The sequence below is a fragment of the Triturus cristatus genome, chromosome 1_2, assembly GCF_964204655.1.
Source record: "Triturus cristatus chromosome 1_2, aTriCri1.1, whole genome shotgun sequence".
NCBI classification, from domain to species: Eukaryota; Metazoa; Chordata; class Amphibia; order Caudata; family Salamandridae; genus Triturus; species Triturus cristatus.
The window spans coordinates 220,713,379-220,737,584 of record NC_140580.1 but is presented as its reverse complement, the minus strand read 5'-3'; the positions used below and the strand labels follow the sequence as shown (position 1 = coordinate 220,737,584).

General features: G+C 46.9%; 1 protein-coding gene across 8 annotated transcripts in view; it reads left to right on the top strand.

Annotated features, from left to right (window-relative positions):
* The window catches only part of USP54 (ubiquitin specific peptidase 54), a 1,650,598-nt gene that overhangs the window by 741,241 nt on the left and 885,151 nt on the right, over positions 1-24,206 (top strand). For all 8 annotated transcript variants that reach the window (XM_085603496.1, XM_085603494.1, XM_085603495.1 and 5 more), the window contains one exon: positions 21,131-21,277. In XM_085603496.1, the coding sequence (XP_085459622.1) occupies positions 21,131-21,277 (147 nt within the window). The remainder of the gene's footprint in view (positions 1-21,130; positions 21,278-24,206) is intronic.

Genomic DNA, 24,206 nt, shown 5'->3' with positions numbered 1-24,206 from the left:
GAGCAGAGAGCTCAGCAGCTTGAGCCAACTCATAGGGGACCCATGATGTCTCTACCACTGTGCACATCGTAGTAATAGCGTAAGCTGCAGTCGTAGTGCCATCTGGTAACTTAAAACAAGAGCCATCGACATATAGTTCCCCTTGGGGGTCAGATTAGGGAACATTAGTCAGGTCTACCCGTCCTTTCGTCTCTTCTTACATCCGGAAGATACAATCATGTGTGTCAACTGCTACATCCTCAGAAGAGAGGGGTCGTAACGTGGCTGGATTCAGAGTAGCACATCTATTAATTGTAATGTGTTTAGCAAACAATGTCAATTCGTAGCCAGTAAGACGTGCACTGGTGAGGTGCTGTGTCTTTGTCTTATTCAAAAGTGTATCCACAGCATGGTCTACCATAATTGTGAGGTCAGTATCAAGCACGAGTCCAGCCGATTGTCAGATTGAAGTGGCCACAGCAACGACCGCTCTTAGACAACTTGGGAGGGTCCTCGCAACGGGATAAAGCACAGCAGAGAAATAGGCACATGGCCGTTGCTTATCCCCAAATTTTTGTGTTAGGACAGAAATCCCACAACCAGCCATCTCGTGGACATAGAGCACAAATGGCTTGCCATAGTTAGGTGTACCAAGCACTAGAGCCGAACGAAGCGCAGTTTTCAATTGCTCATAAGACTGCTGACATTCGGACATCCAAGGCAAAGGCTCATGCACTTCTTTAGTTGTTAATGCAAGTAAAGGTTTGATTAGTAACGAGTAGTTGGGGGATCCACTGTCGACAGTAGGATGTGATACCTATAAAAGAACGCACAACTTTTTGAGTTTATGGAATGGGCATTTTAACAATGGTACTGATGTGCTCAGCGGTCAACCTCCTACCCTCCTTCGACAGTAGATGACCTAAGTAGGTGACCTCCTGTCAATAATACTGAAATTTAGAAAGGGAAAACTTATGTCCATGATGGGCCAAATGCAACAATAATTTAACAGTACTATCTCTACAGCCCTGTTCGTATCAGAAGCTACGAGGAGATCATCAACATACTGCACCAATACATTACCCAGACCCTCCAGGAATTCGTGATTATGCGATTTGCAAACAAATTGCGAAATCGGCAGTTTTGTAAAAATGCAGCGATTTTTACAAAACTGCCCGCGAAATTTGGACGGTTGGTCAGCTCTTGGAAGGAGGCCTCTTTTAGGTGTCTCTGCTGACAGGACAGCTGTCTGCAATGTCAATATGTGTTTCATATTTGTTAGGCCTTTGCAGGGATCAGCAGATAAACGTTACAACGATGTCTGTCTAATGTTTCAGGAGCTGGGGGGAGGTCTCTTTTTAGCAGATCTCGCCCGACCTGCTGGAATGTCGGCCCCAAGTGTGTATTCCTGCACATCGCCCTCGTGGGGAACAGGGGGCGGTTTCACTCCTAGAAGTAACCCCCGCCCCCCTCCCACCCATGGTGAATCTCCGGTAGATGCCAGAAAAGCGAGATTTCGGACAGCCTGAGCGTCCTGTGGGGGAGCAGGTGAAGGAGGTGTGGGGGGAAGGGGGGCTGATGTGACCAGCGGCAACTGCAGGCATTTAAATGAAGAACAAACTGCGAGGGACGGAAAGATGTGCAGCATGGAGAGAGGGGAGCTGCGAATGAGACGTGAGGATGAGGATTGGAAGAGGAAGAGATGGAGAGGGAGAAAGAGTGAGGGGGCGTGAACGGGGGAGGGCTGGATGATGTAGAGGTGAGGGGAAGAGAGATTGGAGGAGGGGGAAAGGTGAAGAGACAAGAAGGGGAGAGAAGTGTGAGATGTGAAGGAAGAGTGAAGGAGCTAGAAAGGGGAAGGTTGGAAAGAAATGGAAGGTGTGAGTTGGAGAGGGTGGGAAGGAAGATAGCGATGGCAAAGGAGAGATGGGATAGAAGAATTAGGTGTGCGAAAGGAGGTCAAGGCTAAAGAGGGGAGGGAAGGGAGAGGCCTTGAGGGGGGCAGAACGAAGTTGAGATGGGAAAAAGAGGAGCAGAAGAGATGGGGGGAAGAAGGGAGAAAGAGTACAAGATTTAGAGAGCGGTGGGACAGGAGAATAGAGATGCGAGGAGAATGTGTAAAAGGTTCCCTGAGCAGAAATAGAGGGGGGCGATGAGAGCTTGAGAGCTGAAGTGGGGGAGGGAGGCAAAGAGGTGGGAGGTGGGGAGATGGAACATAAACAAGAAACAAAGATAGAAGAGATGGGAAGATAAAGGAGAAGTGCAGGAATTGAATGCGCAAGAGAGGCATTAAGGACAAACTGAAAGCAGGAGGGAAAGGCATGGAAGGAAGAGCCGTGCACTGAAAAGAACCGAGGCAGAAAATTGGACTGAAAGGGAGAGAAAAAAACAACGAAGAATAGAACAGAGCGAGTAAGGAGGAAAGAGAATTTGAAAGAGAATGATAAGAAGCACTGGAGTGGGAATTATAGGGATGAGAAGTGATGGAAGCAAGAACAAAACTGAAAACGAGAAAAGAGAAAGGGGAGGAAGGAAATAGAGAAGAGAAAGGGAAGGGGAAATGAAAACAGAGTAAAGGAAGTGGAGCGACAAGGATTGAGAAAAATAACAGAAAAGCAAGAAAATGAAGAGAGAGAAGGAAGGAGTCAACGATTGAAATGGAAATAACTGAATTATTTTAGGTCTGTGTTGACAGTACAGCTGTCTGCGATGCCAGTATGTGTGCCTTATTGGATAGGCCTTTGCAGGCATAAGGTTGTCAATACTCATGCTCACAAAATTCCAAGGAAATGGAAGCTGGGCGGTGGCCATTGAACCTTGTTACTGCTTGACGAAAGGTTTCCTGTCTGTGCAGAATGCACTGTTCAACGTAACCGACAAGAAAACTACAATTATCAGGCTACATGAACTATCAATTTCTTTGGTGATGTCAACCAGTGCTGGAAAGTAGGGGGAACCCACCTGATCTCACTTCCGACAGATAATTTCCCAGAGAAAAATGCTGAATTTGTCCTGGTGTCTGATAATTCAGCAGCGCCTGCAATCTGTTTGTATTCGGCTGGGTGCAGCAATGCAGGCAGTAGGAGGCCTTTCTTATTTCAACATTCAGCTGGGAGCAAAAGTTATCTTACCTCTATTAAAATCCCCTTGAAATTGCAGGGTACACAATGGTCTCTACAACAGGTATCTTAACCCTGTAAGATATTTTAAAATGCAGCCTCTATGTAACCAATTGAGTAACCTAGAACAGATTTACTGTCTCATTTGTCATCTGTTACCAATATCTTTGCAGCAAACTAAAAAAAAGAAATATTATGTTGCTGTCAATGTTGCAGGGCATCAGTGGCACCCGCAATTGGCAAAAGAGGGTGCCTGAGGAAAAAGTGTCCTGCCTCTCGGATCCGTAGGCAGTGATGGCCCAATAGGGGTGCATACATGGCACTAGACCATCCCAGGGATAAATATAGCTCCCTCCCACGAGGTTAGGGCTGGTGCTGTGCTTCCGTAGAGCTGCAGACACTTTAAACATGCCTATTTCAAAGTGTAATACTCTGCTAAAACAGCTTCCATTGATTGAAAATGAATGATTATGAGTAAAATAAAGTGCCGCAAAAATGCAGCTAAATTTCCATATTTGTGCCGCTAAATTTGCTAATCCATGCCGCAATATCCTGGGGTCTGATTACCTGAGGGAAGCGACAAGGAATCCAACTGTCAAAAGCGCAGTAATAGGAACCAAAAGGAATTGTGGAATCACTATCTTGTTAACTTTGCGCAGATCAGTCACAAAGCAAAAAACATCATCAGCATCAACAGAGGAACCTGAGGGTGCCCTGTCAAGTATCGGTAGAATAGGACTATTACAAATATTGCCAGACGTTTCCTCAACTACTCCCTTTTGTATCAAATCCTGAATTATCTGAAGAAGAGCCTGTTCTCCTGCCTGCGGTATCTTATACGGAGGAATACAGGGCAAAACAGCATTCTCTTGACTTGTATAGAAACTGGTGGTCAATGCAACAGGCCTTTGTCCGTGTCACCTGTGGCCCATAGAGTGGGTGGGATATCAGCAAATTCAACTTGAAGGGGTGCATCCTGAGGCAAACTTGTTTAGTACTCGGATCCGGACCCAGTGTAATGGGAGACATCCATTACAACGCGAGCATTGCATCGCAATGCCTTTAGATCGCGATCATTACAACGCAAGTCGTTACAACGACTTGCGCTGGATGGCGCTCTAACCTAAGGAATAGTATGATTTACTATTCGAACACCTTCCCTACTGTACGTAGACTGGAGTAGGAATAGTGAATCATACTAATCCTAAGTCCAGCGCCCTCCAGCGCAAGTCGTTGTAACGACTTGCATTGTAAAAACCGTAATGTGACATACAGCGTTGTAATGGAATGCATTGTATCGTCAAATATTCTATTGTAATGTTGACACCTGCAGGAGAGCAATACAGTGTAGCATACAACTTCTTCAATAGATCCAAACTTATTAGATTCTCACCACAATTGGATGTCAACAAAAACGGAGACTCCACAGTAAAAGGACCAACAGTCAATGCAAGGGGGCGGAAAATGGGGCTTACAACCGGCACACCTGAAAAACCTACCGAAACATTATTATGGCCAGACAGGTCTGCCCCAGGGACTATATGTCAAGAAACAGAACTTTTCGTCACACCTTTGTCCACCAAATATTCGTTAGTCGAGCCTTGCAATTCTGCTGTGACATAAGGACCACGCTGATTTACAGATATTGAAACTGGTCCCTCTCCCTGTCCTTGGCTGTCCTAGCTATCGGACATACCTGTTGCCTCATCCATATCATAATCATCATGATAATACTGGCCATCTCGAGGATCATCAAAGTAGTTATCAGAATGACCCTGTGAAGCAGTAACATTCTGAGCTCTATCCGTCCCACAACCCTGTCCACCAGAACCTCGCCCTCTAGGTGCTGCAACTTTCTGCAAAAGCACAGGCACTGGCTACGCCAATGACCCTCCTCCTTACAATACCCACACTGATTTGGCCCTAGAGGTGTCGTTGAAGGTTGTCTACTAGTACGTAGAAGCTGCTTAGAAGAACCACCCATCCCCTATTATTTCCCCTAAACGCTTGCTGTAACCTTGGTCTTTAAACCCTTGTGTTTCTTATCAGTCCTATCCTTTTCCTCCTGATCTTGATGTTCATGGTACTAAGCCATATTCAAAATAGCAGAGGGGGAAGAGGTGGACCAAGTACTCTCAGACGCCTGCAAACGAATCATAATTTCAGGAAGAAGATTAGAAACAAATCTATCAACAGACAACCGAACACCTCCCTCAATAGACATATCCTGCTCACTATAGTCCAAAAACGTATCATCCAACCGTGTAAAGAAATCAGTTGCACTTTCATCCTTCTTCTGTCAAGAAGCCGTCCGTTTATCCCAGCTCACCACCTTAGGCAGAACAATACGACCTGGCAAAGCTAATATCTCGGCTCTGGGTTTATCACCTGGCTTCCTTTCCTGATCCCATCCCTTAATCACATCCCAAGTACCACTCAACTCTGCAACATGATCTTGAGTATGAATCTGTCTCCAAACATCAACCGGAACGAGAAGACCATAGAACATTTCAATATCAGCAAGATTTATTACAGTAGAAGAGGGAGCCTCTTTCAATTCTTTATAATAAGCTGTAGGATTCTTCCTAGGATCAGGCAAGTGAGCCTTAAGGGCCAAAACCTCACTTCTTTTAACATGGAGTATAAACCCATTGTTCTTCAAAACCGGCCGCTACAACCGGCCTAGTAATATTTACATGCTGATCCGTTATTGCAGGTATTTCTGGGTGATATATAGGTTGCACCTCCCGCATCGGAAACTGAGATACCTGAGCAGGGCTCCTCTCACGTAATCTACCTCTATAAGCAAATAACCTTGTAACATTCCCAAATACTTGGCCTGGCCCCAAGTCAGCTGTATACACGCGATCTTTAATATCAAATAACATCTGAGGCTCTTCGGTCCCAATATGTTGTTGCCAGAGACTAATCAGTGTAGCAGACATATGGTTAAGAGCACGCTTCTGTATATAGAGTTCAAAATCTCACATAACTTCCCCAATGTCCTCCACACTATAAATCGCATTATGAGCCCAACACGCAGCCTTGTCAGCTATTACTTGTTTCTCTTCAGCCCCCACCCCAGATTGCACTAATGGGCCTATTCGCTCCTTGAATTTTGGCCAATCTCTATCCTCAAATCTGTGTTCTGGCGTCTCAACATTCAAAGGTGTCGGAGGATGAAAAACCATGGAAGGAGAGACAACAGAAGTGACAAGTACAATCGTCGCTGGCGCTTGCACCGGAGGGGAGAGAACAGAGGATACAGGAGTCGAAACAGTAGATGTGTTGAGGGTCACAGTTGCCAAAGACGGTGAGGGTAAAGAAGGAGCGGGAGGTGCCGTAGCCACAGCCGTCAAAACAACAGCCGTTGATAAGGGAACAGCTGAAACAGATGTAACAGGCTGCTGTGACTGTAAGGAAAAGGCAGGAAATATCCTCTGTGGGGCATAAGGGGATGGGGGTCAAGTGTCTAACTACTCCTATACAAAAGTATTATCTACTTCTTTAGTCAAATAAGATTTATCTATATGCAACCAAAATCTCCTATCTTCACATTCAATTCCAGATTGTTTTTCTCCATCATATGCCACAATATTTGCATTTTACTTTTCCATGCATCTCTCTCCATCATCAACCATCTCTGCCTAGACTCCATCTGCCAAGTTCTGAGCTAGTCAAACATAGACGGTCTACTTCTCTTCTTAAATAATTGCTCCTGTAATAACCCAATTTTTTGTTCATCGAAAGTGCCCGTCAATGGCCACTGCAACTCGGCATTGTCCCTCGTATATTTCTGCCATAATGTACTAAACATGATAGGGCCAAGACCATGCTTCACATACATATCAAAATTTGGGCTGCCTTGAGGGGGCACCGGCTGAGCTTCTTCCAGTCGAGTATCTGCAGAACAGCAACAACACGAATTCAAGATTTTACTAAGACCAGGCATTTTAAAAGGAAAACAAATTTGTTATTTTACCTAGCAAAGTAGTTGCAAATACTTTTACCAAAAATGGTCCTCAGACCCTATCAAACTCAAACCACAATGGTACCATATCCACAAACAACCAAAACAAACTCACCTGATATGAGTAGCACAAATGGACCAATTCTCCACTGCCCACTCTTCAGACCAAATGGTCAGATCCAAGGGTTTCGCTGTGCAGGACTCCAGTTGAGATGACCACTAGGCGAGGCACCGTCCGGCAGGACAGAAGGGGCAGCTATGAGCAAATATTACTCTTTGTGCAGGGATCCCTGAGTCGTCAGTCCGACCGAACAATGTTCTCGGCCTCCCCTCCGTCTGCGGAAAGGGGACATATCAATCACCCAAAGGAGTCCCTGTTCTGGCGCCAACTGAAGTAAGTGGCCCGATTAGGGTCACACGGGTCACTAATGACCACCTTTCTGTGTTCATTCTGTCAGACAGTAGAGATCACAAACCAATACCTGTTTATTAGATACACTCAGAGCGGAGCCTAGTCTACCCAGTCGCTAGGAGTGCTGCAGAGGGACTAACATTGACAAGCATACTGATACATTATTTAGGTTTCGTAACTGGGCTAAAACACACCCATAGTGGAATTTTCCAGGCAGGTGCTGCTAAGCAATGGAATACAAGAAAAAAACAGTCTCAACACTCATATCTTACATAAAGTTACAAAGTCCAAGGTTGTTTCAGTCGAGCCCGTCACCAGACAAGTGGGAGAGGGCCTCTATCTAGAAAGAAAGGTATGCACTAATATAAACAGTCTATTCATTAGTGAAGTAAAACCTAACATCGCAGAAACGAAACCTAGCAGAGGCCTTTTCTCAGAAATAGCAAAGGACTAGTTTTGATCTCTACTCAAAATGGCGCCGGAACAGAAAATGGTGCCGCGACTGCTAACTTTACATAGGCAATGCACAAACAAGAATATCTCTATTTTAACAGTAGTTAAACTGTTGTTCGACATTGCTTCTTCTGCCCAAGTCATCGGGTGAGGTGTGGGAACAACGCCACAAATCTAGGCCCGCTTCCAAACTCCTACCACAAAACCTGTGTCTGGGTCTGCTCAGCCCCTTCCATAGTTACCCGGAGTGACCCACGTACATTTGAAAGAATTCATGTTTGGGCAAGCTGACACCTCATGAGCGCCATCAGGTCCCATGGGTTTGGAAGGTGCCCCCACTGGATTCTCGCCGGTGGATTTGCCCTTGGCCCCAGTGGGGCCCTTTGAATCCATTCGTGGTTCTGGGCTGACTCCAGTCGTAAATCCAAAAACTTCACTGGAGTCCAGTCCAGGGGCACCGTTCCCAGCGCCGCTGATGCCCCTTGACTAAGTCAACTTTATTGCAATTCCCATTTCCAATATGGAGCCGGACTGTCATCGCCCAATGTTGGCTCTAACTGGACCAAGACATTCTGGGTCAGAGACAGTGCCTCCATTTTTTGACAGGCCCTGTGAGGACTTATGCTTAGGGCAGATCTGACGATCCATATGTTTACCCTGACCCGATAACTGGTATGAGGAACTGGCTGATGGCAGTGGTCTGTACACCTCACAAGACACTGGCCTTGTCTCTCCTATTGTGGCTATGGAGGAAGGGACTTCTTTTGGCATCGTGGTGTGGCGGACGACTGAGATCTTGGACCTGACACTGCACTCGGTGGCCGTCAAGACCAATGTCTTGACAGAAGTGCTTCAACCTGGGGTATCCTCACGGAATCTCTCCTCCCCGTCAGCGAAGACCACACTGATGTCCTGTTAGTGGCCTAGATGAAGCCCTGCACATGTATTCCTTTTTCCCAGAATGAATGTCCACTGCCCCCTTCTGGGGATTCCGCCTCCCTTACTCAGCACCGCCACCCCAGATAGGCTGGTCATGCAGGTCTCAGCTTCCAATGTTAACCCTAGCATGTGCCCTACTGCATTACTGGATAGAGAATCCAAATGGCTGGACACCTTCGGTAAGATGATTTTCTCTTCCACCAGCCTTGCATTTCGGTCCGTGAATATCACATGCCTCTTGAGCTGGTACACCTACACAATGTGGGACTCAGTAATACAAGTGCTGCCCATGTTCTCGGAAGGGGCCCAAGTCATCCTGATACAATCTATTGGAAATGACTAGGATGCAGCAAAATTCACTATGCAATGTGAATTGGACACAACAGACTTGAGTGGAGTGATTACTTCATTGGTGGCGCTCTGTCGCCTTGCCTGACTGAGAGCAGAGGCCAACTGACTTCTCTAGAGATGTCCAGGCATCCCTTATGGACATGCCCTTTAGTGACTAGGCGGATTCAGCACTTGAGCGCTCCAAGGACACCAGGGCCACCGCCTGGTCTTTGGGATGTTCCATGGTTCCACGCCAGCCTCATTCTGCCTTCTGCGGATACGGTATGGGCTAGATCCATTTCCACCCAGCCACCACAGTCAACAGACTCCCCTTCCTTTCATAGCCTTGGACGCAGCTCCCACAAGTCTTGTTGGACCCAAAGCCAGAGATCTGCCCAGTAGTTGTCCCCCCATGGGAGCAGCAGCCTCCAAACCTCTTTAACATGCCTTAACAAAATCATATGTAAATGGTTGGCAGCAGGATGCAGCACCACTTGTCCCGCTGGCAATCCATAACTTCTGACAAGAAGGTGCTCCAAATCTTTCACCAGAGTTACATCTTTTCATTCATGGACACCCTGCCAACCATGCCATCGTCCTCAGATCGCCTGATGGAATATCATCTTTCCCTGCTGCATCATGGAATATGGGCTTTTTGGGCCAAAGAGGTCATCAAAAGGGTACCGACATCAGAAGCCGGCCGTGAATGGTCGTGAATGTTATTCCTGCTATTTTCTGATGCCGAAGAAGGATGGAGACCTCCACCCTATTCTAGATCTGCATCCTATCAGCTATTTCCTGAGAGAAAAATTCAGGATGCTCAAGTCCTATCTGTGCTTGATCTCGGATACTGGGTGGTAGAACTTGACTTGCAGGATGCATATTTCCATGTACCCGTCCTGCCGGCCCACAGATGTTGCCTGCGATTCGTGGTAGGCCACAAGCATTTTCAGTTCACTGCACTCCCCTTGGGGCTCACCAGCACCCCTTGAGGGGTCACAAATGTGATGTCGGCAGTCACAGCCCATCTACAGAGGTCAGGGGTTCCAGTCTTCCTCCTACCTCAATGACTGGCTGTTGAAGGGGAGCTCTCCCCAGGCAGTTATCACCCACCTCCAGACTATGGCAGACCTCCTACATTCACTGGGGTTCACTATCAGTATGCCAAATTCACACCTGACTCCCTCTCAAACACTCCCTTTCTTCAGAGCCATTCTGGACACAATGCTATTCCGCACCTGTCCTCCGGAGCAGCAAGCCTAGGATATTCAGGCTATGATACTGTTTAAACCTCTATCCTGTATTTCAATGAGACTTACTCCGGCTATTGGGTCTCTTGGCCTCCTGCATTCTGCTGGTAAAGCATGCCCGCTGGTATAAGCGGGCTCTGCAGTGGGACCTGAAGTCCTAATGGGTGCAGCATCTAGGGAATCTCTCTGACCTGGTCCAGATATTGGAGGGAACTGCAAGTGCCCTGCAGTGGTGGCTAACACACTGCGATCAGGTCAGTAGCAGACCCCTCTCCTTCACCCACCCAGATCTCACAGTAGTGATGTGCGTCACTTCCAGTTTGGAGCAGCCAACTGGGAGAAGTGGAGATCAGAAAACTCTGGTCTCCGGCTGAGTCTCCTGAGTCTCAGTTCCAGATCAGCTTTATAGAATTGAGAGCAATTCCCTTGGCATTGAAAGCCTTCCTTCCATCCATCAGGGGTGAGTATGGGTCATGTGTTCATAGAAAACACAACTGCAATGTGCTACTCCAACAAACAGGGCAGGTGGGGTTGTGGCCCCTCTTCAAAGAGGCTCTGCGCATCTGCACATGGCTGGAATGTCAGGACATTTTTCTGTTTGTGCAACACTTGGCGGGGTCTCTGAATGCCAGGGCAGACGAACTGTGCCGTCGATGCCTCATGGATCACAAATAACATGTAGATCCGGAGGTGGTGCAAGGTCTCTTCCATGACTGGGGAGAACCTTGGTTAGATCTATTCAACACCGTAGAGAATGTACAATGTCAGCATTTTTGCTAGTTGGAGTTTCCAAGGTGGCTGTCACTCAGGGACACATTTTGTCTCAAGTGGTGGTCAGGACTCCTGTACGCCTATCTGCCGACACCACTTCTGCCCCGAGTAATGAAGAAGAACAGGATAGACTGGGCCAAAATCATCCTTGTGGCTCCTCCAATCAGGCTGCTCCTTTGGGGGTGAAAAAGGGGAAAGCAGTGCAAAAATGGACGATCTCCAGATGGATTGTACTCTGCATTAAGATTTGCTGCACTTTTGGCAAAAAGCATCTCCTTGAGGACTTGCAGGCTCATTCCACCAGTGCCAAAGCTGAGCCCACTGCGTTGGCTCAGAGAGTCCCCGTCCTGGACATCTGTCAAGCTGTGACATGGGAGTTATTGCACATGTTCACCAACCACTACTGTGTTGAAAGTCAGACCCATCGTGATAGGCACTTTGCTCATCTGGTCCCCCAGGACTTTTTGGTCTGAACTGGTTTGCAGAATCACCTCCAGGGAGGTACTGCTTTGGTATCTATTCAAACTTAAGGAATCTAAGGCCAGAAGTCTCTATAAGAAAAACAGGTTAGTGAAGGAAAATAGTATCTGCTTCTTATGTTTACCCCCACTTTTTGCTTGATGTCTCATTGTTTTTGACTAGTCTGACTAGGATCCTGCTAATCAGGACCCCAGTCTATCTGCTTTCTCCCTTAAATTGACATACATGTACTTTGGTACACTCCAGATTGGATACTGGGGTACCCTTATTAGCCCCTAGTATATGGTACACATGTACCCAGGGCATAGATACCCCAGAGGCCTTCCATGGGCTGAAGCATGTATTATGCCACCCATGAGAGGCCATGCAATATTGAACTCGAGGTCTGCTACTGCAGCCTGTGTAAGATGGTGCTAGCACCACTTACATTAGATATAGGTTCACTATATCTAATTGTCACTACACTTAAAACCTTTGAGTCACCCCTATAGCAGGCCTTAACAATCCTGAAGGCAGGGTGTGTGGTTTTATGTGAGTGGGTGCCCCTGCATGAGCAGAGCCTCTCGGCAGCCTTCGGAGACCATTCTCCCGGGTTGTCTGTGACTCAGCCGGACATATAGGTAGAGGTGCATTATAACCTCGCAGTAAATGCTATCTCGAAAATGGCTTCATAGAAACAGAGTTTGGTATCAAACACCTTGGAATCATACCTCCACACCAGTATCTGGTGTGGGAGGTATGATTCCACCCTTGGGAAGCGAGCTTCGTGGGGTCGCTGGTCTTACCGTGCTAGCCTTCCCGAGCCGGACAGCACAAAATGGATACTGCCGGCCAGAGACACATTTCTGCCCTCCTGCTGCTGAGCCAAGCTCGAGCAGAGGAAGGCAGCACAATAGGCATCCTGTCACAGGGAGGTGTGACCACCTCCCAGACAGGATTTAGTGTATTTGGGCTGGGTGATTGCACTCTGAGAGTGCCTGAAAGTCTGCACTTGGGCCACATTTGGTGTCTCTGTGCATAGTCCAGCTCAGACCAGTTCTGGGAGCCATTGGCTCCTGCTCTGGCTAGAAACTGGACAAAGGACATGGGTGTAGCCACCCCTCTGTCCTTCCCCTCCCCTAGGAGGGTCCCTGAAATCTGTCCAACCCTGTCCTGTGGGTATGAAATGGGTTACCTGACTACAGGACATTCGATTTTACGTGGACATGATTCTACAAGAAGAAACCACTGACCTTCGACCGTGTGGACACCTTGGACTTCGCTGGACCTCAACTTGGCTCGACTTCATCTCCCTTTCCGTCCGAAGCTTAGTTTGTGCCTTTGCTCCATACAGGCTCTGTGCAGGACCTGTGGTGCACTTAAGACAACCGAAGAATCTCACTTGGAGGAATGTATGTTCTTATCCTGCAGTATTTTTCCCAGCAGGGAATGACAACGCGGTCGTTACAACGACCGCGCTGTGATTCTGCATACCATTACTCCGCAAGTCAGAACAACGACTTGCGGAGGGGGGGCGCTGGATGTTGTAATAGTATAATTTACTATTCCAACTCCAGTCTGTGCGGACAATAGGAAAGGTGTTGGATTTTAAATCCAACACCTCCCCCCCCCCTCCACAAGTCATTGTTCCGACTTGCGGAGTAATGGTATGCGGAATCACAACGCGGTCGTTGTAACGACCGCGTTGTGATTCCCTGCGGGGAAGAAGATTCGTGGTAAACATTGTTTACCCCCTTGGAGTGAAGGAGTCACTCCCCTGCTTCGCAGGCACCTAACCGCAATTGACCAGTCTGCTGCTTCTGAGCTCCTGCGGACTCTGAAGATTTCAGCAACACAGGAGGTGGGCTTCTGAAAATCCCTGAGGTTGATCTGCCCTCTCACCGAGTTTGAGGCCAGTATCCCTCGTGGGGGCTGCATAACCGAACCCCTATGCACCGCATCCATTTGCAGTTGCATATGCTTGTTGGCGATTCCCGAGCTTGTGCATTGGACTTCGTGTAGTCCTGACCCTGAGCAGTATTTTGCACCAAAGAATTCCGGCCTCCTCGCACCGTGTGCCTCATGGCTGGTACTTTGCAATCTTGCTCGAGGTCCCCTCGCGACTCCTGGTCATTTGGCCTGTGGGTCCTCCTGAGGGTCATCTTTATTTCTTGTGGGTTTTCATGGTTGCTCCAGATATGCTCTGACTCCCCATTGCTTGGTGAGTCTCCTGGACCTTGCTGGTCCACACCGTAACCTGCTTGACCTTCCTGCTTGGGTTTCTTTTGCCAAGGCTTGTTGGTGCTCCCACCAGACATCGACCCCTCAGCACTCGACATCCTTCATGGGGCAGCTCACCTCCGGCTCCTGGTCATCCTCGATGTCTCCTGGTCCTCGTGGCTGCAGAGTCAAGCATCCTTTCTTCGCACCTGAACCACCCACCATCGGTGGGCATTCGTCTCCCGAGCCCCTGGTCACTCTGAAGTGACCCAGACTCTGTCCCTTCTGCTTTCAGGTTCCTTCCTTCCAGAATCCAGGCTTGGATTCCACCCGACCCTTTTCACTTTAACGGCAGCAGTACTTCTTCACAGCCTTCCATTGAGAATGACAAGAGTTTCCGACGTCGCTTCAGACTTATGCACCCGGTTCCTCTAGGATAGGTATCTCGGGTACTACGGTGTCCACGGGTGGGGTGGCTCTCCAAACTCTTAAGTTCCAAAGGGTTCGCTCAAAGTCTTCCTAGAAGGGTCCTTAAACTTTAAAAGTGGAAACCTATAAAATTGTACGGAGTTCGCGGTCGTGTTTCCACACTGCACCCGACCTCCTTGGGGTCCCTGTCTACTCACCTTGGGTGGTTCCTGTGGGACCCAGCAATTTTACGTGCTCTAGACGTTGTCTTGATCTCAGTCGTGACTGTTATACCACTATTTTAGTATATGATTTGGTCTCCCCTGGAGCCCACTGTGTATTGTGCTACTTAACTGTTCTATTGAATTCGTATTGTGTACTTTGTGTTCTATCCTCGTGTAGAATATAGTAGAGAGTGTTATATTAATAAATACATATTTTATATAACTACTGTGTGGTTCTCCTTCATTTAGTCATTCAGAAGTTGATAGTCTGGTAAAACAAGCTGCTTTACATTCCTTGAAGATTAAGCCTGAAGACTGCTCTCCACAGCTACCACTAGGATAGCTTTCTAAAGGTTATCTTTGACCTCATACATCATAAGGGTTGTGTGGATTGGTACAAGGTGCCCACTTTAATTAGTGGACAGCATATACCAAGCCACCTTCTCACAGGCAGCACTTCATCAGGTAGAGAGTCTATCTAGCTGCAAATTCCTGTTTCTGCGAATTGGTATTCCTACATAAAAAGTTCCCTGTAGGCCCTTGGTTTCGGCGCATTGCGCTGTAAGGGCTCTGACATGGCTCTGTGCTTCTGCTGCAGAAAGAGTCACTTACTAAACTAATGTGAATGTACAGGGGTGGCATATATGTAGGCACCACACACATCACATCTGGCGTGGGTGACACTGACACGGAGCCAGTCGGGCCACTTATCAACATGCAATACTTAATTTGTGTTGGTGTATGCGCAGGCTTAGCAACAGCACTTATTTGTAAATACTGGCACTTATTTATGAGAGTCTACCACATGGTGGCGCTGACTGTGTAATATATATATATATATATATATTACCTACTGGCGGTCTCCAGTAGGTAGTTATAGTTAGGACCTAGTTTCCATAGGAAAGGCGTTTTTTGTTTTCCCAATAACTTTGGCGCCGGTTGATGAATCTTTGCGAATTTTTAAAACTCGCGGGGCGCTCCAGTCAGCTCCTATCTTAAAAGTATCGGGGTGATTCGGCAAGCGGGGGTCGAGAAAAAAGGGGGGTCCCAAAACGTGTTTTCTCTATGTTAATTCCCATAGGAAACTTTAGACACGGCTACAGCCCGAACTGCTGAACGGCATTACACCAAATTTTGCAAAATGGTAGCCCTTGGTTCAGAAAGAGACCTTTTTTTTTTAAATGTTGTAAATCCGTTCAGGAGTTGCTTAGAAAATCAAAAAATAAAAGTTTTGATACATACGGCGGTGGATCGGCGCACCCTCCCGACCACGAGCTTTATTCTAATTGGCTGTCAACACTCCAAACCAGGAAGTGTTGGCAGCCATCTTGTGCCTCTGAACCGAGGCACAAGAAAACAGGGAAAGAAAGGTGAAAAAAAAGAAAAGGGGGCAGGGTAGAAACACCCTGACCCACTAGGCCTGTTCAGGGGGCCCAAAAAAGCATTTTTTTTAAAAAGAAAATCGGTGAGATTTGCGCACCCAGGGCGAATTTTGGCAGGAAAAAAAATAAAAGCTTGGGCTCCCGCGCTTCGTTATTATTTAGCCCCCGGGTGGGCCAAGTCCCGGGGGCATTCAATAATGTAATTGCGGGGGCCCAGGGAGGCCTCCGCAGCCCCGGGGACCGCCACCCCCCGGGGCTCTCAATAAATATTTGCGGGGGGACACACGCCCCCCCGCAGCCCCGGGGACCGCCACCCCCGGGGCTTCTTAGTTTTAGTGTGTGGGCGGCCTCCAAGGCCCCCCAAGCCCCGGGGACCACCACCCTCCGGGGCTTTTATTAATTATAATCGCAGGGGGCACATGGCTTCTCCGCTGCCCCGGGGACCGCCACCCCTGGGCTTTTAGTTTTTAAAACATACACCTGTGTGGGGGGGGCTCGAGCCCCCCCACACGCCCTGGGGACCGCCACCTCCCCAGGGCACTAATTTTCAAATTCGTGGGTCCCTCACGGACCCGCGAGCCCCAGGGACTACCACCTCCCCGGGGCTGTGCAATAGCTGGGAGGGGGGGCTGGAGCCCTTCATGGCCCTGGGGACGCCACCCCCCAGGGCCGGCTCCTGCAGTGTCCCGGGGTGCCCACCCCCGGGACACTGCTGTTTCCAATGACAGGACGGGAGCCGTGTGGCTCCTGCCCTGTCATTGCAAACTGCTTTGCTTCATTGAAGCGAGAGCAGGGAAACCTGCTCTCGCTTCAATGAAGCAAAGCAGATTGCTTTTCCACAAGGGGAGCTGCATGTTAGCAGCTCCCCATGTGGAAAAGCAATGCCGGCTCCCGCAGGAGGCGGGAAGCTGGCAGGGACCAAGGGGGCATTGGGGCTCCCCCCACGGTCCCCAACGGATAGGGCCTGCCATGGGGGATGGCGTCCTCAGGGCTAGAAGTGTCCCGGGAGGGGGGCCACGCGGCCCCCCTCCGTAAAAAAATAAATAAATCGCCCCTGGCCCAGGGGATGTAGTCCATGCGGCCCCCTTCCCGTTAATGTATATAAATGTAAATGTATGTATATGTAAATAGGGGTCAGGCCCTGGGGGATGGGGTCGTCAGGGCCAAAAAAAGTAAAAAGAAGGGGGGCCACACAACCCCCTTACAAAAATAATAGTTTTAAAAAACACGCGATCGTGCCGGGGCCCCGCCCACTCCCAGCAAGACTCTGCAAATGCGTCCTGGGCGCGTTTGCAGAATGGTGAAGGGAGGGGATGGGGCATGAGGTGGTATGTGTGCAAACACGCCCTGTGTTGCCTTTTAAGTTGGGGAATTAATTCCCTTTGAATCCTGAGGGCCCCTGGGGGCCAACTAGCCCACCAGGTGCTTCCAGTAAGCGCCACTGGGCTGCGTTGCAGAGAGGTGGTCCAGGCCATGCCCCTTTTTACACCTCTCTGCAACGCAGCTCTGTGGCACTTACTGGAGATACCTCGTGGACTAGTTGGACCCCAGGAACCCTCAGGATTCAAGGTGACTTTATCCTCCAACTTAAAACGCGCCACGGCACGTTTTCACAGTGGTGAAGGGAGGGGGCGGGGCTTGAGGTCACATGTGTGCAAACACGTCCTCTGGCACCTTTTAATTTGGGGAATTAATTCCCTTTCAATCCTGAGGGCCCCTGCAGTCCAACTAGCCCACCAGGTGCTTCCAGTAAGCGCCACTGCACTGCGTTGCAGAGAGGTCCAGGTCACGCCCCTTTTTACACCTTTCTGCAATGCAGCTCTGTGGCTCTTACTGGAGGTACCTGGTGGGATAGTTGGACCCCAGGGACCCTCAGGATTCAACAGGACTTAATCCCCCAATTTATAACGTGCCAGGGGGCGCGTTTGAAGAGTGGTGGAGAAAGGGGGCATGGCCTTTGTCTACCTCTCACCAATCCTACTTCGTGGGGCTTACTGGAGGTAAAAGGTAGGCAAGTTGGCCCCTAAAGGACCCCCAGCAGTGAAGGGGACTTCAATCCCCATCCAAGAGCGCGTTTGTAGAGTGGTGGGCAAAGTGGGCATTGCCTGGTACTAGTACTTACCAGTACTGCTGTGTGGGACTGACTGGAGGTAATAGTTTGGGAAGTTGGCCCCCAAGGATGTCCTTGAGGCCCAACTACCCCTCTTGTTACCTCTAGTAAGTCCCGCACAGTGGGATTGCTAAGACGTCTTTGGAGGCCATGGCCCCCTTTCTCTACCACTCTGCAAACGTGCCTTGTGGCAGACTATGGGATGGGGGATGAAGTCCAATTTAGTCCTGAAGGAGTGTGGGGGCCAAGAATCCCTCCTGGTACCTCCTGTAAGTCCTACGCAGGGGAATTCCTGAGTGTTGGTTGGACGCCCATCACCCTTTCTCCACCACTCTGCAAACACGACTACTAGTTATAGTAGCATATTTCTGCACCTCTGACTTAGAGGTAGTTTTAATCCCCCTGCCCTATTATGTACTAGGGCCTTCCAGAGGAGGTCATGCTAATCACAGGGGTACCCCAACGCATAGTGTTCCCTAGTGTATGTAAGTGTTTTCACTGTTTCAGGCACGTTATAGTTAGAAATTAGCTTTTAAAAAACCTTAGAAGTTCACTGAAAAAAACATAGGTTTTAGGGAATGTTCTAGTTAGTTGGACATTTCACTCATACAAACCCAGAGAAATTCCCCTGTTACAGTTAGTTCAGCTAACTATAACTCGCGCCCCCGCAATGCACTGCTGGTGATGTCACATATTACATCACTCATGACATCACTGATGATATTTCAAATGACATCACTGATGACATCATCCATGTGATAATTTGATGCATCTTCTCACAGCCTAATATAACCTTTGATACACCCACACTAAATTACAGACTGCTATTCTCAAAACCATAGACCCTCCAACACCAATAACTACATACCCACTCACTGATTCTTAGGTTTACACACAAATCCACTCACTCGTACAGTCACTCATACTTATGGTCACTCAGTACAGGACTATCATATGCATTCATACACCTATATAGACACACACACACCGCCACTCATCCATAGAGGTACTCGCACACCTAGTCAGTCATGCAAATAATTAATCACACTGCCATTTACTCACCTATACAGTTATAAACACACCAGCTCAATTACTCATACAAATACTAGCACATTCTTACGCTCTTATACAATCACTGATACAAGCACACACTCATCCATACAGCCACAATCTCACACACTCACGTATAGCCATTTATATACTCTAACACACATGTATACTGCCTTTCATATATGTAGTTACTCACACATGTACCACTGAGATATACATTCACTCACTAACACACCCATACACACACTCACCCACCCATACAGTCCATTACAGATGCACTCTTGAAACCATGCACCCAGTGAATCACCCACTCACACATCTATGCACAGAGTCACACACACCCCACCCACACAAACACTCAGGCACCCATACAGATACTCAGACAACCAATCAATAACTCATATAGACACTTATGTAGCTATTCACAAACCCATGCAGCCACTTACACACCAACAGACAGACGGATACAGACATTCACACAGTTTAGTCACTAACCCATGCATTCAGTAAGATACATTTAATCACTCATTTATAGACTCAGTCACGCACTTACTAAATCATCCATTCAGACACTTATACACACACTCATTCTTCAATATGCCTTTCCCTATAGATATTAAACATATTTAACTTTACAAAAACACACAGTCACTGGATAATGTCATCAGTGATGTCATCAGTGATGTCATCCGTGATGTCATTTGAGATGTCATCAGTGATGTCATCAGTGATGTCACTGACCATGTCATGAGTGATGGAATATGTGACGTCATCAGCAGTGCATTGCGGGGGCGCGAGATGTAGTTAGCTGAACTAACTATAACGGGGGAATTTCTCTGGTTTTATACGGGTGAAATGTCCAACTAACTATAACTTTCCCTAAAACCTATGGTGTCTTCAGTGAATATATATATAGATAGATATACATATAGATATATATTTTAGAATTACAAAAAACAATTAGTTACGATCTAGATAATATCACAGCCATTTATTCCACCCATCACTTTTCAATGCAGTACATTTTATTCAACATTACTTGAAATTGTCCCTTGTATCTAGATAGTGGGGCTTCCTTGATGATTCCTCCCTAGACCTGTCGCCCTGGAGTTCAGGGAGGCGATAGAACAGAGTTCCCCCCTGTATGTGTTCCATCCTCCCCACACCTGTTCCCATTTCTTGGGGCAACCCCCGCTTTTGAATACAGCTTTTTCAGCTATCATGGCCCAGTTAATAGCTTTGTTCCATTCTGTGAGGATTGAGGTGGCCTGTGCCCTCAGTGTCTGTCTATATTTCGCTTAGCGATGATTATACCTAGCGGTACCCAGATTTGACATTTTCGACTGAGATCAGTCGCCTCCCATATATTAAGGAGACACCGTTTTGTCTCGGGCAGCAGCTTGGTCCCGCTGACTTGCGTTTTCACGCACATAACGTCTTCCCAGAATGGTCTACTCTTTGGGCATACCCATAAGATGTAATAAAATGCGCCTGTGTGTCCACACTGGCGTTGGCATGTTGAGGTATCGATTCTTCCCATTTTGACCAACCTGTCTCTGGAGAGATAGGATCTATGTGGGTTCAAGTCATAGTTACAGTGTGAGGTGACCTACAATAGCATTTGGCAGTGCTGGTAGGGACACCGGATAGCTCCAACCACACTGGTTTTCCAAGAAATACCTAAGGCTATGGCACTTACATTTTTACATATTACGCAACGGAATCATCTTTTTCTGCCCCAGCTGAACTTTTCCTTGGTTTCTCTCCAACAGATACTTGTACGCAGTAGTGCCACTGACTTATTTTTGTTTACAAGCCAAAAAAAGATAAAGGCCCTTTAGAAATGACAACTTTTTTATATTTATTGCAGTAGTTTATTTGTTGTCAGTTAAAGGGTTGAGAAAAGTTTCGCTAGGTTAACATATTCCATGAACATATATTATAAATTGTGTAGAGACAGTGTTAAGGGGGTATCAAAGTGGAATCAACAGATGATGGTGGAGTAATTGTGCTTGTTTTATGAACTAACATCTTTTTTGGTTTCCAACTTGCAGAGTAATTGTGGTGAGAAGATCCGTATTCGACGTGTTCTTATGAATTCCCCTCAGATTATTACCATTGGCCTGGTGTGGGATTCTGACCATTCTGACCTCGCCGAGGATGTCATTCACAGTCTGGGCACCTGTCTCAAGCTTGGCGATGTGAGTATAAAGTATGGTGGGCAGCTTTGTGTGTCCGTAGTATTGCAAGCTGTGTTAAGTACTAGGCATTGACAAAAAGCACGCTCCTCTGCATTTCAGTAGGACAGCACGTTAGCATACAGATTCTTTCTCATTAGCGCCAAGAATCTGCATGGGCTTCTATAAATACTCTTTACACCTCTACCCCAAAAACATCAATAGTGTATGTTTATATCTTTGTATGGTGTCGGGCTGATGATGTGCCAGGGATCCCCCTTCTGGAGGAAGTGTATGCAGCATTTGCATTTATTCCTATGATTTACCAAAAGGTGGGTTGGGAAGGGTTTGAAATTGAAAGAGGGCTTCATCGGCGGGGGTCTGCAGATTACTGTTCCCTCTGCGCACTGCACGTTTGAGAACTGGGAAGTGTGAAGAGCGGGGTTTCAGTTTCTGTTGCTTAGGTCAAGACTTATTTTGGCAGGGCCTTTCCTTTTGTGTGTCTGATTACTGCAACAGGAAGACTGAATGACAGCTGGAGGCTTCATTGTGCCTATGTTGTGAGTGGTCACATTGGAGACAGCCCAGTGCCACCTGTCCTGACTGAGAAGCAGTACTTTAACACAAACTCACTAAAACAGACTGTTATCCTTCATTACTCCCTGATGATCAGATGGAAAGGAGAAGAGCATCTCAAGCACAAACATATAAAGTACAACACTCCTATTTTGCGGTTTCATTCCATCGGTTTTATGGGGAAATGAAATCATATTAATTTAATTATATTTACCCAGGGGGTGATGTTGGTGTGTGTGTGAATACTGGGATTTTCATGGCTTACAGTGGTATTGTAACAATGCAAATATTGTTGTATCCCTTCACAGTTTTTGCATTCTATGTGAGATAGCCTCCACATTATTTCTAAAAACCCTGCATGAAAATGCTAGCTTGACTTAAAGCGTCTGATTGTCAACTCTCCTTTTACTTTCAATTGACCCTCTGCTTCCTTTCCATCCTCTACAAGCCTCCTCTCTGTGTTCAAAGCCTACTAATTAATGTGCATGCTTGCCTTAACCCCTATTTCTGTACCTCTGAAATTTACTTCAAAGAACACACCTCACCTTTAATTTTCATACCCGCACCCCAATAATACCTAATCTCCTGTAGCTATGCTATTAATACCGCTAACCAGTGCATACAATTCCCAGAACCTCCTCTCCCACTAAATATCACATCTTATTTCCTGCTAATGTAATATACCACATAGAAACTGGAGTAAGGGCATGGAATGGGTCTGGTAGACCAATTCCAATAAATAATGACACCTACAAAAACACTAACCCTTAGTATTGTAGCAGTGTGCTACCCAGCATAAAGCACAACCATGCCTTGTCAGGGGTAGTAAATGCAATATAATGCAATCACAATACAATATACAACCCACACTAAAACTAATATCAGACACTCAGTAGTCAGACAGTCAGTTGTAGTTCATACAGGCTGCCTAATTCCCTTTACTCCTTGACTCTTTTACCCTCATAAAACCAAAACTGTTAAGGGTCATATCCATTGCCCAGTACTGCACTAGCCCACAGCAATAAACCACGCATTACAATCTAAACAGGCATGGAATAACTAAAGAGATCTGCCACTTACTGCTGGCCAACTGGGTCTCTAATTTAGGGCACCGCTGTAGGTCCTGAATAGCTAAATACTGCGGCCACTTCTTGGCATTCCACAATGACTGTCAGATTTGGGATGATATTAGCAGAGTCCATCCCAGTAGATCTCTCCACCACTTCTCGCTCTAACCTGTGACTGGTCAGGACCATAAACTATAAAAAATATATATATATATCTCACAATGGACAACCCAGTGCAGTAACCAGCTAAGTGGTCCACAAACGTAAGAAATACCAAAAAGGGCCCTGCAGGGCTGCTCAAAGTTGCTTGCTTACTAAAAGCCATAAACTGCATGCCGTTTTTTCACACTTTTTCCTTCATCACACTGCTAAGCACTGCATCCTATAACATGATAATCACACCTCTGTAGTCCTCCCGCACAAATTGGAAACACTTCCCATATAGGATCAAAACAAAGCATAACATCCTTCCAACCACATATCCTACACAGTGTAGGGAGCTACCTGTGTAGGCAAGCACTTCAGCACCCCACATAGAGGTAGTAATATAAATGTTGCAATAACATACAGTATAGTACAATACAATACAAATGTTTCAGTTTTGGTTAGCCATCTAAGGTTCCCCAAACCGGATTTCTTTTTTTTGCAAGCTGCATTTTTAAATTCTTACTTCCTTATGCCTAAGATAATTTAACTGCTTTGATTTTGTAAATCCCATTGTAGTTTCTAAAAATTAACCGCACTTAAACAGTGAGTGGTGAGGATGTCTGTTGCAGAAATGGGCAAACAACAAAAACTGCCTGGTGTTTCTTAGCTAGCAATAGCTCTAATGAACCCTACATGCCTAAACCAAATGTAATTCATGAAGAATATCAGTCTCCTCTGGCCCACCTTCCTTCAGCTCCCCCAAAAATTGTAGGATGTTTTCAAACTGTACTGATATGATCAGTTAAAAATCCTCTCGACACTGGGGTATTCTACAAAGGCGTTGATTTTTGCCCAACAGGAAACGGATAAAGAATTGAAATCTAAGGTATTGCCGATCAGAAACATCCAGGTAATAGGCCCCCCAAGACAGTGCATACCTGATTCCATATTTTCGGATACTCTTCTATGGGGGAGTTGTCTGTAGCGATATTTTTACTCAGCCAACCTACTCTCCAGTACCATTGGGATTCGTTCCTTCCGTGAATTTGAGTTGGAGAGGTCTCCCTGAGTTTTTTGTGGCATGTTGTTCTTTGGTATTAAAGTGATGAATATCCTAAAAGCACACTCATCTCCACTTTGTTTGCTGGACCAAGGAGCTTTGT